Source organism: Ammospiza caudacuta, chromosome 5 (assembly GCF_027887145.1).
Source record: "Ammospiza caudacuta isolate bAmmCau1 chromosome 5, bAmmCau1.pri, whole genome shotgun sequence".
Classification (NCBI taxonomy): domain Eukaryota; kingdom Metazoa; phylum Chordata; class Aves; order Passeriformes; family Passerellidae; genus Ammospiza; species Ammospiza caudacuta.
In genome coordinates this window covers 62,896,942-62,917,348 of record NC_080597.1, presented here as the reverse complement: position 1 = coordinate 62,917,348, position 20,407 = coordinate 62,896,942, and the positions used below count along the sequence as shown (strand labels likewise).

Genomic DNA, 20,407 nt, shown 5'->3' with positions numbered 1-20,407 from the left:
TTATTTGCTCTTCCATAAATGGGTGCTAATAAAATACTTCACGTTCAAAACTTTCATTGTAATTTGAGGTGTTTAGAATTAATGGAGATATCATGGAAATCTTTACAGTTTTAACAAATTATAATTACAGTATTTATTCATGGGGTTTTTTTATGTATTTATGTTTTGAGTCTGCATCTGTTTAATTGGGATATTCCATTACCAGTATCACCTATATAGACTGTTGTTTTCTTAAAGAAGTTTGGAGAATGAAACAGAGGTTTGTCCATAAACTCAGATTTCATTTTACTCCATAAGACTGGATTTTATAGCAGTATGGCAGAAAAGAGGAGGATGTCTCTTTTGCATCTGAATATTACATCAAATAACACCTCCTTAATAGCTGACTTTTCTTTACATCTTGATACTTAATCAAAATTTTGCCACACTGACCTACCCACATGTTGTGCTAAAAATAATGTATATTTCAAAATCACATTTCTCCTGCTGCTTAACACAGCCCCCAGTTAGTAACATATTCCTGTCAAAACCCCTCCAAATATATTAATAAGTTCAACAATGTAAGGGATACAGTCTTGTAAAGGAATGCAATTGAATTTACAGGAATGTCTGTCAAACCTAGTTTAGTGTCTACTCTTTTTTTGTGTATGGGACAAAGACAAAAGCTCCAAGACTTTGTGGACAGAAAAGATATTTCTGGCAAATGTTTCTAGCTGGTTTGCCTTATTGGAAAAGGTAGTGAGCTAGTTATTTGTAAATCCGTAAAATTCAGGGACTGAATCCTTTTGCAACTGAAATATCTGGTCATCTCTTCTATCCCAGATTAGTGGAAGATAAGAGGAAATGTTTTCCTCCATCATGTTAAAAGCCTTACCTTCATCCAGGTCTTTAGAAATGAGCATCCATACATTTTTTGGATTCGAAAGGATTTGGTCACATATTTTTAACTGAACTGCATTGAATCATTGGTGGTCAAAAGGGGAATTCAGATCTACTTTCCTGACAGCTGTTTTAATCCAGGCAGCACACTCTCCACTGTAATGGGAGGCATATTTGCTGTTCACAGGAGGCCTGGCATGAGAAACTTACAAAGCAAGGGCTGCCATAGCTAAGTATTTTAGCTTGGCCATGTGTTTCTTGTATCCTTGGCGACTATCAAGGAGTAATAAAACCATGTAAGAGGGAGATCTTGAAGAGACTTTATCGGGAAAATCTTCTGTATGTTGTTACAGCATTTGGCTCAACAAGCATCTGCAAAGGGGAAATTATAAGTGGCACTGGGGGTTTGGATGCCATGGAGAGGATGCAGCCTCTTAGAATTAGTTACTCTGACAGCTCTGTTGTACAGTTCTGTGCAGTAAGTGGTCCTCAAACCTTCCACTGCTCCCCCCTGCTGACAGACCAGCTGGTTGTCATTCTGACGCCACAGGGAATCCACGATTCCTTCCAATGTACTGCTTAAAAAACCGTAATCAAACCTAGTCAAAAACCACATTCAGACTTAATTTGTTGCCTTATGTGTGTCAGTACTGATGGAACTCATATTAAAAGATGACGGGTTTCACTTTGCTCTCGCTGTGAGGTGAGGATTACTGTTCCTTTAAAGATACTTTCTTCATTTCTTGTGGTGTATAGGAGGATAGGGTAAAATCACCTGTCACTTTCAAGTAGATCATGTATTTCTATGCCAACTAAATTATGGCAAAGTAGTAGTGATCTGTGCAGCACTGAATCCATAAGGCACATTGCTCTGTTTTGGTATTCCACCTCAGCTGGGAGAGAACATCTTGCATGACCAGGGTTAAAATGAGTCCATGGGAAAATCAGTATTACTGCTAAAAGGAATTAATAATATTTATGGAAGTAAAGTTCTTACTAATTATTTATTTAGGATTTTTAATAAACAATGAGAAAAAGAATGATGGAGTCAAGTAACTGTTTTCAGTGTGTTAATAAGTTAGTGTTGTGTAGCCCTTGGCCTGAACCTTATATAAGAGTATTTTCAGTGTTTATTTCCTCTATTAGAAAGTCAGTGTCCTACAGTCTGTCCACAAATGATGTTACCATCTCTTGTTTATTTGTCTCCATAGCAGTACTACTATTAATAAGATTTGTGTTTGCTTTTTCTGCAGAACCCAAATCAATTTCACAGTTGCCATTGATTTCACAGCCTCCAATGGTAAGAATAAAAATAAACATCTTATTTGTGTGTGTTTGTGCTGTGCTCAGTTCTAAGTGCACATATGTGTGTGTTTGTAACAGTATTCAGCTGGCACCACCTGGACTCAGGATTCCATTTGGCCAAGCAACAGATGAGAGGCCAATTCCTGTCTAGGAAAGCAGGACAAACAGAACAGATAAAAGTTGGAAAAGCTACATGTAAAATTTAATAGCCAGAGGCCATTTGCAAATATGTGTAGCTTTTGATCAGTATTATTGTTGGGTTTTTGGAACTGCTGGGAGAAACCTTAGAAGAACACACTGAAAAGGGCCAAATAGTTCCAGGGAGAGTGAGACTGAAGTGGGGCTGAGATAAGTTGTGATCCTCCTCCAAAGCTGCTTTCAGAATGTCGTAGTGCTTTTGTAAATTTTGTCTTAAAAGTGTATAAATTGCACAAATCTACAAGTTTCTTGCTGCCCTTTCAATGCTGAAATGCAACTACTTCTGATGAAATGTATTTAGAACTACTAAAAATATACTACTTTTAAGATTTATTTGGAACACTGCATTTTTACCTGATACAACTTCTGTTTAAGAGAGAAAATTCAAGTAATGAAGTGATTTAATTTTAAAGTAAATCTGATCCTTGCTTCAACAGGTAACCCTTTACAGCCAACTTCACTGCACTACATGAATCCCTATCAGCTGAATGCCTATGGCATGGCACTGAGAGCTGTTGGTGAAATAATTCAGGACTATGATAGTGATAAAATGTTCCCAGCTCTAGGATTTGGAGCTAGACTTCCTCCAGATGGAAGAGTATCACATGAATTTGCACTGGTAAGTAAATAAACATATACTTTTTTGGGAGCTAAGATTGTAGTCTTAAGCAGTTACTGGACAAGTAAAGAACAGAGAATGTGCTACATCTTTTGTGCTTACTCTAAATAGTTGTTTCAAAACTTTTCATCGTACTGAAGTTACTTCAGTTGAAGTTATGGAGAGAAATCTGGAGTCAAGAAGTCCCTGTAGGCCAAAAATCGTAATAAAGAAAAGTAATAATCTTTAACCTCAGCTGTAGCAGCTTGAGAAGCAGATGCTTTAAAGACTTCAGACCGAAGCTAATATCTCTAAAGAAGCAAACAAATCATGTTCCTAGATAAAATTTCATTATTATTCTTACTATTCTGTCTCATTTTCTGGGATCTCTGTCTTTACAGGCTGCTAGTTCAGAGACATAGGGATATCTAAGTGGACTAAAAGATGAGTTGATAAGAATAAATCTGAGATTCCTCCATGAATCAGTTCAATTTCCAACCTAAAATCTACCAGGATTTGCCAGAAGGGTGATGCTTGTGATTGGTGTTGGTTTATCTACTTGCTTATTTTGAGGTTTTTGTTCTTCTCAGGCTAGGATAAATGTGTAAGAATTATAGCAAATGTAGGTGTACCAGGGGAGTGCTGATCAGTTAGCATCAAAGACATGGCAGCAGATTGGAGACTGTGGATGTGTATTTCTTCTGTCAGCCTGTGCTGGAAAAGAGTGCAACATATCTTACCTCAGGGAAATGTTTTCCACACAGATCTAATTTAAAACAGGTGCAATTGCAAATACTCATTTAAATTGCAGACTTTGGACTTTGTATAGCAAGTCCAAATATATTGATGCATCTTTCAGTTTTAAGGATATTTCTAAAATTAATTTAGTTTCTTTATGAGCCACTGTGATACTTTTACAGAAGAAAAAGCACCACCATACATACATACATACATACATGTACATACATATATACATATATATATGTGTGTGTGTATTTCCTCCCTCCATATATAAACTTATATAGGTGTCTCCCATGTAATGCCTAGCAGTGTTTTCAGCTCTCCCTTTTAATGTTTTAGACAAATTCTGTCCAAAATCCCCTTTGGTTGTCTAGATTCTCAGGCAAGTACACTTTACCTCAGAATGAGTACTGGCACACTAAGCCAATGAGGTGTTGGCATGTGAAGGAGAGTAAAATTATTTGAAAGATCATAGATCATTTGCCTGGCCTGACATGGGTCTGGAATTCTGCTTTTGTGTTTGTATTGCCATCTGTTAATAGGTATCCTCATTAAAGACTCATTATGGAGATAGGTAGTAAAATGCCTACCCTGAGAATTTACACTATCAGCCATTTTGTGGGCTCCCAAAAAGTAAATTCCTTTCTTCTTTTGCTTATACCAGGTCAAAAATAATTTTTTCAATGCAGAAATATCAAGCCAAAACAATGGAAAGTTTATTGCTTACCTTACACACTTCTAAATGTATGAACTCAGGGTCTGGCTACCATTTCTTTTTCTCACATTTTTAAAAGAATAAATCATTGAGCCTGAACTGTGCTCCCAAACATGCTTCCAGGCTTACATCTGACCTGTAATTCATACCTTAAATTCACACAGGGAAATGCCTGTTACTGTTGTATGTGTGAAGGAGGGTTTAATTACACTGAAGGTGGTGTTTATGTCCAGGAGCCAGCCCCAGTGATCCAGACTGCTGGGGCTGGTGGAACCTCCTTACCTCAGCAGGTAACACCACAAGCAGACTTGGCACATACACTGGGCATTTGTGGTAAACTCTCTCTGAGTAGATCCTAGAATGCTTAGGTCTTTGCCTTTTAAATATCTACACTGGGTAGTGTTCATTAGCCTGTGTAGTTTTTACTTCATAATTACTTATACTGATTAATCATCTCTTGTTTTTGTTAGAATGGAAACCCTCAAAATCCATACTGCCATGGAATTGATGGTGTAATGGAGGCATACTACAGGAGTCTAAAATCTGTACAGCTTTATGGACCAACAAACTTTGCTCCTGTAATTAATCATGTAGCCAGGTAAGCATCACAGCAGGTGCTGGGCAGAAACTTCTTTGTGTCAGAACAAGTGCTGCATATAAAAGGCTGACAGTTACAGAGAAAGGTATTTATTGACAGTTGTTTTGTTTATTCAGTCCCATAATTAATTACCTTGTGACTTTGAGTAGGTTTGAAGATCATATGCTGGTATTATGCAGAATTTAATTGCTGCTTAAAAAGAAATACAGGTGATCCAGTTGACCAGCCTGAGTCCAAATCTTAGCAGAAATCATAAGGAAATAAAATTTTTGTCACGTCATGTTCCTTTTTTGTCCTTTGAAGCTCAGAATTATTACTTCACAGAAAATATGTGCATCTATCAAAAATTTTGATAAGCTCTGAGTTTTTTTTAGGTATGTGTAGTTTCTCTAATCTCTGAATGCCCCAAATGTCAACAAAATCTTCCAGGCCTCTCTGTGCCAACAATTCCCTGCTGGTAGTGGCACTTTCAAGGCAGCTGTCACCATTGGGGAGCCATGGTGCTGTTGTGCAACACCTCATCTCACTCCTCACAGTAAAAACCTCCCTGTGTTTGTAGAAAGTTTCTTAAGAAGGATAATGTTGCCTTATTTTGGCAGACAAGATCTTGACTTATAATCTTGAGCTCAAGACCTTGGCAGTGTAATACCTCCATGAATTTATATAGGAAAGGGATATGGCTTAGGTGATTTGCTGAACAGATTTTATTTTATTTTATTTATAGACACAAAGAGCTACTGGTTACAAAATAAAAAAGCAAGGATGTGTAAATCATTGTACTGGTAATGTTTTATTTATGAGCTTGCAAAATAGCTGATTTTAATAGCAAGAGATATTTATGTACTATCTGGTTTGCTGATGTTAGTTCTACAGACCAGCAGAAAATAGTTTGCAAATTCTGTGGGGCAAAGAATTTTCTGTGCCCCCTAGCATGGCTAGATAGCTGATTTCAGTTATTTATCATTAGGGTTAGTTGTTTTGTCTTCAGATCATACAATTAAAATGATGTACATGTATTTTACATTGCTTGTCATCTGAGAGTATCTGTCTCCTTTAATCTTTCCTCTGACATGATCTCTTCTGGAGCAGTTTTCCATAGATGTGGCACTCAGTGTCTGCATTTGCCACATTATCTGGAAATCTAACCCAACAATTTTTCTGGCTCTTTCTTTTTCTGCAGAACTGGTCATAGCAGCTGAGATGCCTCACCCAGAACTTGGAAATTTATCTCAAGCCTGCTATTCCTTGCAAAAATTGAAAATTTCGATCCAGTTTTATCAAAACATTGGCATAAAATTAGTTCTTTTCCTCACCAGTTGTTTTTCAGGAATATTTACCAACCTTTGCAGAATAACACAAGACTGTCCACGAGTATTAGTAGTCCTTCCACTGAACTTTTGTCTAAATACCAATTTGTTGCAAACTTAGGGAGCTCCTCCTAGTAGCAAATCAGACTACATTATAGTGGGAAATTTAAGTGGTCTTCACAAGGATTTCTGCTGCGTGATCATCCCTAGAGCAATCTGTCTATCAGTCCAGTTCCCAGTAACACCATTTCCTTCAAGGTTCAATTTTTTGATTATTCTGGTGACTCTCATTGACATGGTACTGCCCTGCAGTTACTCTTTGAACCTACTTTCATCCTCAAAGAAATTTCTTCTTTCCACATCCCTCCTACTTAAAAGAGTGCCTCTGATGAAATCTCTGTAACCAATGTCAGATATTACTGTCCTGTTGTGATCTTGGTATTCTTTGGAAACTCTTTAGGCAGATAATGATTTTTTGATCCTTCCCCCAGTTAGAGTTACCTAAACTACATGAGATTCAACTTAGTGTCACCTCCCATCTCCCTTCCTCATGTAAGATCTTTCTTGCAAAAGACTTTGGAGCATTTTAATCTGTGAAAAATTTGAAATAACCAAATTTCTGTTCCATTTCTTCAGTGTAAGTATGTAGGCAGTGTTGAGTGCTCAGGGAGGATAATGTTTATTTTACTCTCTCATCATAGCTTGTCAATGCAATCATCATTGAAAAGTTTATAAGCAGTGTGGAAAAGTGAGATAAAAGAAGCCTCTGCTTGGCAGTGTTCCATGGTAGGTCTTGCCAATCTCAATATTTAATTATCAGTCCCTACTTCCAGCATGCAAATAGGTGACATCCAACAGGGTCACTGCTTGTATGGCTTCTTTACCCATCTGGATCCTGGGGAGAGGCTGGAAGATGCTGATGTTCTGTAAATCAGTTGTGGCTTTCTCCAAGCTCTTATAAAAGTTGTGGCTGCAGCATTGTATTTATCAGAAGTAGCTGCCTGCCAATGCACTGTGTTATCATTAGAGACTTTTCTAAGTATATGCAAGCATCATGCCCATCACTGAGTGACCCAGGGTCTGTTCAGTGAGCCAGGCCTTTCATATTCAGTGACCAATAAAATAGTGAGTTATTTCACAGTCATATTAGGTATTTGGCCATGTATTCAAAAGTATTCCTGAGGCAACTAATTTTTTTCTTTTATTGCTCTCTCTACAACTCACTGCACAAAGTTCTACTTCTTGACTTCACAGCACCAAGAGCCTTCATAAAAGCAGGAGCTGTAGTGGCTCTGAAGCAGCAAACAGCTTCCCACAAAAAGTTCTTCAGTTCAGGCCATAGAATTTAGTGAGGATTTTTGGGCTCACTCTCTTTCAGGACTTTGCAATCCTTCAAAAGCTGCTCATTTTCAAAGAGTAGTTGCTTCTTTGGTCCTTTGACTGAGGTGGGAACGGCACTGGGTATCACTGTGTGTATTTTACCTTGCATTCCTGTACAGCACGAGAAAAACCATGAGTCTTGCAGGAAAGGACATTTGTGAGTGGTGCACAGAAATTAATATTGAGGCCAGGGTTGCAGGGTGCATGTTCAGGTCTTTTACAAACCTTCACATAAATGTGAACTATAAATCTGCAATCATGGTCAACAGTAAGTAACCTGGATTTGTAAGACAAAAAAAGAAGAGAAAAATATGCAATATGTTGATTCCTGTTAAGTTTTAATTGTGCTATAAACCCAACCATTCAGTATTCATGTATACCCTTCATAGGAAGCTCTGTACCCCATAGGTAATACCTATTAAACAACTTAGGCTTTCTAACATCTCATAATTCTATAAAGCACATTCTGTCCCTGCTCCTTTTGGTCGTGGTGCAGTTCCCATTTTTCACTGATGCAACACATGCAGATTGTCAATCTTGTATTAGTTTTGTTTTTTCAATGTTCTCATTTAAAAGTATAAAGTCTGGCTTAGTTATGAATGTCTTTACTTGTGAAATTAACTGTGTTTTTTAGCCCTTGGTAATCAAATTTTACAAATCCAGCTTGTATTCATATTAATTCCTTTTATAAAGTTTTTTTTACTATTATAATATTGGTTTCTCTTCCCTTAGATATGCTGCTTCAGTAAAAGATGGCTCCCAGTATTTTGTTCTTCTCATTATTACAGATGGAGTTATATCTGATATGGCTCAGACAAAAGAATCCATAGTGAATGTAAGTTTTATTGAAAGTGTTGAAATAATGTTTGTAGGAATTCATATTTTAGGCAATAAAGCAAGTGGATTAATAGTTCAGGCATTAGATTTGTTCCAGGAGTACCCATTTTTTACCAAATAGGAGAAGTTTATTATGCATAAAGATGAAAAGGAAGCAAAAGTTGAACTTGACCTAATTAGATAGTGTTTTGTGGTGATACTCTTCTCTCTAGCACTGTATGTTTGTATTATTTTACTCATTTATTTCTTGTATCCTGCTTCCTCATACACATCCCACCATGCAGTTTTTCATAGTAAACTCTTTTTTGTCTTTCTCATAATTGACAGTTTTGATCCCCACACTTTTTTCAAACTGCCCTCAACTTTCTGATCCTGAATGGCAAGCATACCAATTATCTGATTTCCCTCAAAACAGTCCCTAAAACTCTGTAAGTTCCTTATTTGTTAGTTTCTGCATTTTCTGTTTTAGTTTCTACATTGTTTTCAGTATTTTTCTCTTCCAAACTGCCATGGGTATAGGTAATATTCTGTATTATGAGCAGGTTCTATTGTGCTTTTGCCTGTGGGAAATTTCAGATAAAAGTACTCACAGAAACACTCCCAGACATGTTTGGAAAAGATCTCTACCAATAGTTTTTAACATACCACATTGGATCTAGTTAGCAGCAGAATGGTGAGTTGAAAAGCCTACATTAAAGTAATTTAGCATCATGTCCAAGTGAATAGTGCAGAATTAGGTGGCACAGTTTTGAAAATCCACTTTTAGTACCTCCTGTAGAGATTTGATGCTGTTTCAGTTTGTGGGGTGCACATGAAAATTCTGCCCCAGTGTTCTGCCTCTCCCTGGGGACCAAGATGCCCTCAGTCCCAGCCTGCAGCACAGACACAGAATCTGTGTAATAACAAGCTTGGGAATTCATTCTCCAGCCCAGACTAGAGGTTTGAAACATAATTTCTTTTAGATGAGCTGCTCTTAGGTGACAGAAAGACTCGGTGCAGAAAAAAGGAGCAGCTTTTGGTTCTGACTCACCCTTCCATTTGAAGTCAGTGCATAAGAGAGCAGCGAGTGCAGTTGGCTGATACCTTGTGAGATTAATTCCTGTGCCACCAAGACATACAGACAACCCTTGTTTTCAGTAATGGTTCATCTCAACAAATAATGGCTGCTAGTCTGTGACTGTCTGGAAACACAGCAGATGTGTTAGCTTGGAATAGGTGGAAGTTTGATAATATTTGCTGTCTGGGTTTTTTATGAAGTTGCTTTCATTTTTCTGCATAATCCTTGAAGTGTGAGCACAGTATACCAAGACAGAACTAATTAAATGCTATTCAATAACAGTTTTTTTTAGTTTTAATAATATCCATAATACTAAAAAGAGTGATGATGTCCAATGCAACTTGATGTGTATAAAAGTCAGAGTATATTTCAATTTTAACATTAATTGTGCTTTTAGGCATCTCTCTCATTACAGCATATATGTCAGACACATTCTGTTTTACCAAACTGTTTAAAGGTTATGCTGTCATTCAGGAAATGCCAACACTTGGGTTTATATGCAGAAGTTTAACTCTTTGTCTGTATGCTGTCCTTGCCACTTACTGTTTCATATTTCATTATATCACATAATTCTGTGTCTGTGTGAGTAGGAATCTCTTTAAAGGATACTTTCTTTGCAATCAAAAAATAACATTCTAGAAAACAGAAGATTCTGTACTAAGAGAGTCTACATCTATGATTTTTTTGACCAGTGTATGCTCCTGTTTAATGTTTAAAATGACTGTAGACATTTTAAAGTTTATCACAATATCTCAATAAGCAACAGAGTTACCAGAATTATCTCAGTAAATTGTCAACCCTGACATTTGCTGAGTGTTCTTTGGTTTTAGTTGATACCTTCTTCATCAGAGGCAGATTCACATTATTTCTATAAACTGATGCTACTATCAGGACAGGAGAGTCCAATATTTAAGACAGTGTCTTTGCAGTTTTAAAGATTTTACAGAATTTATTCATAGAAAGCCAGATATCTTTGAATGAATAAGATAAAGTAAAATGAAAAATCTTACCACAGGCCAATTCTATATCTTGCTTGTCTGTGGCATGGATGATTGACTAGAGTAAAATTTCATTAATGGGATAAATGTAATATACAGATTGCTCAAATAGATTATTTCTTTCCTTTTAAAAATTGGCATAAGATCAATGTACAAAATAGTGTCCCATAGTTGCAAGCAGCTGTGTAAGATCAAGAAACAGCAAAGCACATTTAAATAAATGTCAGACTGTTATTAGGTACATATTTGCAATTACTGTCAGTTTACAAAAGCTTCTAGTAGAAATTTGTCCTCTTAGTTGTTATACTAATATTAAATGCTAACATGGTTTGTTGTCTTTAATTAGTATCCTATATGATTCAAAGACTTGGTAATGAAAAAATAAAACAGTCATGTGCCTTTCTGTCTTCATGCAAGATGTTTTGTACCACTTAAGCAGACAGTTTACACCACTCAACTTTTTAGGGGGAAAAATTGTTCTTGAAAACATAATTTCTGTGTAGTTTTGCTCACTTTGTTCTCAGATCTCCTATTACTGGTAGAGATTATGTAATGCATTAAACATCTTTTTCTTCTTCTTTTGAAGGCTTCAAGGCTTCCAATGTCCATAATTATAGTGGGGGTAGGACCAGCAGAGTTTGATGGTAAGTGTTCTAGTGGTTTTTCTAATTGTTTTTTAGATTTGCTTACAATTTAGTAATATGTAGCTGTTCAAACAAATATTGGTCTTTAAAAGAACATTATATGAAGTGAGGAGTGAGCGCTGCTGGCATTTCCAGCTGGATTGATTGATTGATAACTCGGTGTGATTACAAGCTACCATGTGGAGCTGTGTAGCCCTCAGGCTCTCTGTTCAAGCCAGAGCCATATGGGGGCTCAGCATTTACAGTAAAGTAAGTATACTCAATAAATGTTCCATTTCCTCAACACAAATATTTAGATGCCTTGTGAAGTGTCAGTTGAGTGAAAATATTGATCTTACTGCAGTAATAAAATCTTGAGAAAAATAAATACATTTGAGGTGGTCTGGATTAAATAGGGTTTCACTTGGTGACAGGAGTGAGCCCTGCTGTGCAGCAGCATTGACAGAATATTGCAGCAGGAGGGAAATTACCAGGTTATTTATATATTCTTTCTGTGATATTCTGGAACACCATTCTCTGTTGTAATAACTAAGCTGCTTCCATTATTTGTATTAATTTATTAAGTGTGTATCACTGCCCTATGAAGTGTAGACATTGTGTGTGTCTGTTCCTCAAAGTCCTAAATAATTTCTTTTTAATTCTAGTACATCAGTATACCTTCTGTTGTACATGAAATATACTTAGCACTACTACCACCGATGTTTAGTGTTCACTAATGACCGTACATGTTAATTTTTTTACAAATACTCTAAATGTAGGAAAAAAGAGGCAAAAACAAGACAAAAATTATTTTGTATAAAATTTATTTTATTTTATTATAAACATTTATTATTATGCTGCTTGGCAAGTGGTATAATAGTAATAATTTTAAGTATCTTACTCCATGAAGAAATTGTCTAGGTGAACACTTACACTCCAGATGATTGTATGCCACAGTCAGCGAGAAAGGACAGTTTATATTCATAAATCCATATGATGGAAATTTGTAAACTTCATTTTTATTCCAGGGAATTCCAACATAGTCCTGTGTTACTTACCATTCTCTGACCCCTCCATTGCATTTTCTCTTTCTCCCTGTTTGTCTAGTCCTTGGATTTGCCCAGGCTCCCTTTCTCAGTCAGGACATGTTCTTGGGGTGTTGGGATTCTGTTTGTACTGCAGGATGCAGTTTCCATCTTTGGAGCCACAACCTCAGCATGTGCTGCCTCAGGGAGATTCACCCTGAGCTGCATGCCAAATCTGTGGTCCCTCAGTGCCCACGAGGACAGAGGAATTACTTCCATCTACAGAAATTCCTTCTGCAATAACCAGAAATTCCTTCTGCAATAAACAGACTCCTTGTCTGCTGTGCCTGCAGGAGGGTGATGTTCAGGGTGTCTGCACATTCCAGTGTCTCTGGAGCTTCAGTTCTGCCCTGGAGAGACCAAGCTGCTCCTCTTCAGATCTCCCTGTTCCCTGCATCTCCCAGCCCCTGGGGAATACCAGAGGGGTTCTTAAAAATTTGAAATTTGGGTAGATGACAAATACACTTGGCAGAGCTTCACTTAAAGGATGTGAGGGTGACTGTAACAGGTCACATCAGAAGCATTTCTGCCCAGTGTTCTGTATCTGACATGGCCATGGTTAGTTCCCTAGAGAATATTAAGAACAGACTAAGCAAATTTGATATTTCCCTGAATACTGGCTTTAGGTTGGAGTTTCCTGGGCAGGATGTGCTTCATGTCTGTTTTGGAAATTTTTTAGTGAAACTCCTTCAAACACTTGTTCAGTCTCCTGGTTTGAACACCTGTACATTTTTGCAACAGCATCATCAGGCAACATGCTCTGCAGACGCACTGATTTGTTTCTTTGAACAAATAAACTCTGTTAGCTTGGCTCCTGATGGTGTCATTTACACTTTCTAGCTCTTGCTTCAGAAGAACTAGGTTTGAAGTGCTGGTTTCTGTGAATTTAGCCCTGTTTGGAAGCCCTTGAGAAACTGAGGTGCAGGGCTTTGGTTTTCATGGCACACACCAAAAGAAGGTTTTTGAACTGCAGATCCAACATCTCAGCAATAACCTGAGATCCCAAATCCATCCATTTCAACACTGACAAGAGAGCAAGTACATCTTTCCACCTGGAATAGCTTCCAGGTATCTACAACAGAGCTTACTTGTATCCTGCTCAGAAGATACAAGAAGAATTGCCCAATAAATTTAATATTTTTTAAGCACTCCTCATTCCTTAGCATTAGAAGATACTGATTTTTCAGTGTGAATGTGAGTTATTACATCTCTGTGCTGTTTCCTCTGATATCTTCTGTAACGATAGCTGCTGAAGATGAATTCTTCTCCACCTCTGAAAGTATATATATATATTGCCTTACAAAACCAGATGTACTTGCTGTTTTGAGAGATGAAAGGACTATGTATTTGTCATAGTCTGTTCTTTTCTGAAGGTACAATAAAGTTAAAAGTATGTATTGTCACCATGAAAAAGTGCAAAACAGCTACAAAACATGATGTATTTTCTGATGCAAATGATCTTAACAGAGTTACCTAAAGAAGAATTGTTGTTTTTTTTATTGCTCAAAAGTGTAATTTGTATGAACTTTTTCTCAGTAAGATGATTTTATTGTGTACCTGAACTCATAAGGGTTTTTTGTTCATTTTTTTAAGCTATGGAAGAACTGGATGGGGATGTAGTGAGGATTTCTTCAAGAGGAAGATTTGCAGAAAGAGACATTGTGCAGGTGGGAGAGAAAATATATTCTCATAGATAGATTTTACTGTTCCTCTTTGTTTTGAATTTTCATTTCTATCTATATTCCTACCTTTCATTTTACCTTAGCACTGACATACTTTATCTTGAGGTCTTTATAACAAGCTCAGAACTCTCTGTGACAGCTCTAAGCCTTTTTGTAACACACAAGAGCGGATCTGCATTTGTTAGGAAATGACCCCTAACTGGCAGGGCATTGTTATAAAGTCTTGGTGTTATACAGCCATGGAGAAGAGTTAGCTACTGAGAATTTAGAGAAACATGGTATTTCTAGAAAAATGGTTTCTGGCTAAAAGTAAATCTTCTGTGGAAGCCATATTTCCTGGTAGTGGCTGAATACATTTATAAAATAGAGTGTTTAAGTTGGAAGGGACTTAGAGCAGTTATTTAGTGCAACTGCCTGGCCATTCTGTACAGGGCTGACTGAAAGTTAGAGCATGTTAATAAGGGCATTGTCCAAATGCCTCTTAAACACTGACAGATTCAAACCTCACCTTAGAACTGCCATTTCTTCTTCTTCCTTTATTCCTCCTATTTGTCAAACTTCATGCTGTTCGCTTATTTTTCCTCTTACTTATTTGCACTTATTTCTGTTCAAGACAGGTTGGATTTTTATATTGTTGTTTAATAGAATATATATAGCGGAAGAATAAGTGAGCCATATCAATAGTTCATACTGCATGATAGTTAAGGTCAGATAGCAGCTGATGAATTTTGGGATATGTTTATTTGTTTCCATTTATATCTGCAGGAACTGAAACTTCAAAATGTTTGATGTTACAAATACTGATAAGTGAATGTTTAAGGATTGATTGATAACTGCTGGTGAATGTAATATTTCAATCCAAGGACGTGTTCAAAACGTGTTTGACACCTGATTTTATAGTTTGGTTTTATTAGAACAGAAAAATAAAGAAAACTACATAAATATATGGAAATGAAAATGATCAGAACTCTTTTTTCAGTCTTCTTCAATCTTCTTGCATACAACATTAAAATTCCCTCTATTTTTAATGGAGATCAGAAATGAACATAAGACAGAAATTAAATTACTTTCATACTCTCTATGGATACACATTAAAGAAAGTCATGGATTCCTGAATTCTGATAGTTGAGAAGGATACTTTTTTCATTTTTGCAACATATAGAGATAACAGCTGATGAGAAAGTGAGATACCAAAACTCTTTGAAGAGTAAAACATGCTGGTTTCTTTGGTAACTGTTGTCAGATAGTTTTGAAGGTAGGGATGATGTAAGACAGCTGAACAGGAGATAAGAAATAGTTTCTCATTTTGTCAAAGTCTTTGTAGTGTTCCTTGGTGTCCACATTGGGCTGGAGAGGGGCTGTGTGTAGTGTGTTGCTCTGGAAATGTCAGTGCTTTCAGCAGAGCAGTGTGTGGGGTGGACCCCAAGCTCTGCAAAGCCCTCTGTGCCATCTCAGATTTTTTAAAGCTAATTCACGTACCTTCTGGCAAGCATTGCACTTACGTTTAAATGCATTTAAATATAAGCAACATAATTTCTCTAATAATAACAGCCCAAAAAGCTTTAAAGAGCATGAATGGATAGAGTTCTAACATATTATAAACAAGATTTGTGAAAGTGCTTTGCCTTGAGATTACTAACCTGTGCTGGAAAAAAAAGGCAGTGAATGCCCTTTTGTATTTCTTTGGAATTCATTGCATATCAGAATTGTAATAAAATATTTATTTATTATTAATATATTTTAATCAGAATGTTGCCCCATGCCATATTGAATTACCCAAAGACAGAATTATTTTGTGCTCTTTTTCTGTCTAAATACTAACAAATATTGACTTTATAGACTAACTAAATAAATAAAAAGGAATTCTGTCAAACTGTCTAAATTTGGTTTGACCTTTATTTTGTATCTAGCAAGCTGAAACTGATTTGCCTTTATAAAACTAACTACTCAAATTAAAAAGTGGGGGTTTTTGTGTATTAGATTAATTAAAATTAACTAGTGAAATTACCTATTAATTCTAAAAGCATTGTGAAATATTTTGATTAAGTTAGTACAGGAAAAGTCTGTCTGTTAACAGTGAGTCTCTCTATGTGTTATATTTGCTACTGGTTGCACCTCATGTAGAAGCATGTTCTTCACTGTCTCTCCTCACTAGTGTGGATACATGTTGTGGGACTCTGTGTTACATGTGTACCAGTTGTTCCTCAGTTTTAATTTCTGCTCGTTTCCTATCCTTTTGCTGTTTAAGGCATTTTAGGAGAATATTTACTTATAGTGATGCACCTGCTGTTTCTCCTGAGAATTTTGCATATCAGCCTTTTTAATTAAACTCTTAAATTACAGAAAAAGCACTTGGCATTCCATCAGTTTCCCTTTGGTTTCTCCTATGCCTTTCATTCTATTCCTCTGCCATCTCCATGTTAGCTGTCCTTGTACATCTCTAGGTTTGTTTCCCTGTCCATAGTTCCTCCAACTGCTCTGGCACCTCTGCAGTGTGGGGAGAGGAGGAGAAGAGCTAAATCAGGCCAAATATGTTGTATAATTGCATTTCAAGAATTACACTGTTGAAATAGCCCCACTTTGCTACAGAACAGGGGTCTGAGATTTCGTGTTTGCAGACTAATGGATAAGGGGATCTCGTAGGATGGGATACATGTTCTTTAACTCAGACTGCATGTACTTTTTACACAAGGAAAAAATCAAGGAGCCTGGATTGTTTCCTTTTGGTATGCCAGTAGCACAAGATTCTCATTAAGTATTAAAAAATCAAGCCAAGGCTGGGCAGGTAAATGCTCTAGGTGTTGAACATCTGCATATCACATCACAAGTTCTTTTTTGATCCAATCATTTTTGCTTAGCTTCTTTATGCATTTGTTAATATCATATTAAAAGTGTTCATGTGGTTCAGAGTTCTACTAGGTATAATGCAAAATGATCAAAAATTTAAAGTCATCCTTTCTGTTCTGTTCACTTCAGAGGTCAAAAAAATCTACCCAGCAAGTGCCAGAGTGGAGGCAGTCTGGTGGGTGGTGCAGGAGCAGGGAATGGAAGCTGAGAATGGCTTTCTGAGGCAAAATTACCTTCTTGCTTGGAAAGGGTGGAGAGATAACCCAAATATATCAGTGAAGCACTTGATCACCAACCTGAGCTCGCCATGGCTCATGTGAAACGGTTCACCCAAGTGAAAGTGTTACACTATTTTTATTAGAAGGCAGGTCTATAATAATTGAGATACAATGTGTATTTATAAAATATATAATATAAAATGCAACTTATGTATGGGTACATTAAAACTGTGTAAGGTAACATGTTCGTATACTCTAAACCCCCTAGGTTAAGCTTTCTTATTTTGATGTTGTAAGATCTGTTCTGTGTCTGAGTGAGCATCTCTCTTGTGCTGCAGTTTGTGCCATTCCGGGATTACATTGACAGAAGTGGAAACCACGTGTTGAGCATGGCGAGACTGGCCAAAGATGTACTGGCTGAAATCCCAGAGCAGTTTCTGTCCTACATGAGAGTCAGAGGAATAAAGCCATCCCCTGCACCACCCCCCTACACACCCCAAGTGCACGTGTTGCAGACTCAGATATGACTGCTCTGAGGTGTTTGGCATTTATCACAAATCTCTGGATGCAGCAGTAGCTTCTGATAACTTCTTGGAGCTAGAAAAGTTCTCTTCACATACCAAAATTCTCCTATTAGTTGCATAAGCAACTGGAAAGCTTTTAAATGCTAGGAGCAAAATGTTGATGTTCTGAGACTTTTTTTTTAGTCCAAACCAAAACTTTTTTGATGTATTTATTGGAGGGGGGAAGCACAAGTCGGGTTTTCAACTCAGAAGATTGGGTCCTCTCTGAATATTGAGTGTATATAAATGTATAGGAATGCTATTACTCTGTATCAATGTTTACATGTTACTATTTTTAAATTTCAGTACTTTTATAACTATTCTTAAGAATAAAAGTTTGGAATATTGACTCACATGTCTTCTAGCTTGCAATAGTTTGTCACAAGATAACAAGAGAAGCAATATCTCTTTGAATGTTTGTCCAGACAAATACAAATGAAAGCTAAGGACAAATATATCAATGTGTTTTAAAGTAACTGAAGTGCTTCAATCAGTTCTTAGTAATCCATTCATCTCATGTATTGAAAATTTCAACTCCTAAATGTAAATAACATAATGGCATATGACTTATAACTGGCTCCAGACTGAGGGGGAAGTATGTGTATTTTTTTTAGAGATTCTCCAATTTTTGAGTTTATCTAAGTTTACAGTTTTTTAAACTAACTACTGAAACAAATTAGAATAGTTACTTACTGTAATTAATTAAAGAAAATTACCTCAATCCAGAACTATCAGAGTATTATAGTTGACTCACTGAGCTCATTAAATCATATAATACATTCCTTAAAGCACTGGAAATTTTGCATCAGAAATGTCTTTTGAAGTGATTACAGCAGATGTTTTATAATGGACCATTTTAAACTCAAAAAATTTTAAATCTTAACTTTTTTTTTTGTCTAGATTTCCCATTCAAAGGGATATTTGGCTTAATAATATTTGGGTTTAATATTGTTATTTAATCACATTTCCGTTGAGGGTGCATGAATAATAAAGGTAATTAAATGGTTTTAAAATTGCACAACTATGTTGCTTTGTTCACAATTTTGTGTACGGAACTACCCAAAAGAATTTATTATATGCCTGTTGATATATAATTACAAAATGGTTTTGCATGTATATTTTGTACAAAATACACAGTTTTGTGAGTTTGTGTCAGATACATTTTATTTAGAACTAATGGCCTTAAATTTCACAGAACTCCTGAAATGATTGTGAATTGCCTTCAGATACTGTTTAAACTGAACATTATTATTTTTGTGTCACAGTTGTAATTGTCTTGTATACGTAATTTTTTCTTTGCATATAACCTGTTTACTAATTTTGTTTCTTACTACTGTATGTTGTAATGTACAGTATAAAACTAAGGTGCATTTTTTAAGCATGAGAAGTTTTTTGCCAGAAAACATATCTTCAATATTAATGGCATAACTATGTAAATGCAGAATCTTCCATTTTTAAATATATTTAACTTCCTTTAACTATTTCATGTGGGAAATTACATTTTCCAAATAATTATTCTGTTAACAAAAACCAAAAAAAAAAATTTTTTTGGTAAAAAAAAATCTTGTTTTATTTTTATTTTGAAACAGTTTTTACATAAATATGGAGTTTAATTTTCTCACCAAAATATGTATTTCTTAGTGGATTGATGTTGCATGAGTGAAATTTGATACTTGGCAACTACAATTTTGATGAAAGTGCATCATAAAGAGTAAGTTTAAATCTAATATATGGTGGTGGTGTTCTCCTTTCATCTTCTACATTTATTTTTTGCACGAACAGTGTTGGCAGATTTTGAAAAATCTGAAGTTATACTATGTTTCTCTTGTTTCATTTGATTAGGCAAATCTTTATGCTGATATTTGTGCTGGTTCCCAGTGGGCCATGTATTCATCACTAAAAGGCCAGAAAACAAACTTACTCAGCTGAGAGTAATTTATTAGCTCTCATTTAGCCCGTACCTTTATTAGTTTAAAGATTAATCTCAAAACTAATCTAGCAGTTCATTTAACAAGTGAAAGAACTTTTAAAGAAAGGTGTTACTTCATCAAAGTTATTCTGTCTATCCAGCCTAAGCACTATTCTATTCTATTCTATTCTATTCTATTCTATTCTATTCTATTCTATTCTATTCTATTCTATTCTATTCTATTCTATTCTATTCTATTCTATTCTATTCCATTCCATTCCATTCCATTCCATTCCATTCCATTCCATTCCATTCCATGCCATTCCATTCCATTCCATTCCATGCCATTCCATTCCATTCCATTCCATTCCATTCCATTCCATTCCATTCCATTCCACACTGTCAGGGTTTTTTTCTTCTGTTTAGTATTGGATTCTAAACATATTTAATGGAAAGAAATAGTTGTGATAAGTGGACTGAGGACTCTAGTGGCAAAGGGCTCTTTCCAGACCTGTGAGATTCCCTATCTCTATGCTTGGCATCTTGAATCTTTAACATGTGGGAATCATTACATAATCTCACATATTAACTCTCATTCCAGTTTTTTGGGGACGAGAGTTAAAGCTCTGAGCTTGAATTTCTCAAAAAAATCGCCTACAGATTTTTCTCCAAAAAATCACCAGCTGTTTTTACTCCTGGCTTTATTCTCAAGAAGAATGGAACACAAAATTATTATTCCTTCCCAAGAAATGCTAGTTGCGATCAAAACATACTAATTTGCCACACCTGAAGAGTAGCAGATGGTTTTTATGTTTAAAAATGTAAAAGGTGACACATTATGTGACAAATTAGTTGTCCTGAGAGAAA

General features: G+C 36.1%; 1 protein-coding gene across 2 annotated transcripts in view; it reads left to right on the top strand.

The window, feature by feature from the left end:
* The window catches only part of CPNE8 (copine 8), a 69,903-nt gene extending 50,600 nt beyond the window's left edge, over positions 1 to 19,303 (top strand). Inside the window, exons 14-20 of one of the 2 annotated variants that reach the window (XM_058804548.1) lie at positions 2,133 to 2,179; positions 2,820 to 3,001; positions 4,907 to 5,034; positions 8,454 to 8,556; positions 11,200 to 11,257; positions 13,915 to 13,988; positions 17,407 to 19,303. In XM_058804548.1, coding sequence (XP_058660531.1) covers positions 2,133 to 2,179; positions 2,820 to 3,001; positions 4,907 to 5,034; positions 8,454 to 8,556; positions 11,200 to 11,257; positions 13,915 to 13,988; positions 17,407 to 17,595 — 781 coding nt within the window. In that variant the 3' untranslated portion in view covers positions 17,596 to 19,303. Of the gene's footprint in view, positions 1 to 2,132; positions 2,180 to 2,819; positions 3,002 to 4,906; positions 5,035 to 8,453; positions 8,557 to 11,199; positions 11,258 to 13,914; positions 13,989 to 17,406 lie in introns of those variants that run through there. The other variant, XR_009274742.1, reaches the window with a different exon arrangement.
* The last annotated feature ends 1,104 nt before the right edge of the window (positions 19,304 to 20,407 follow it).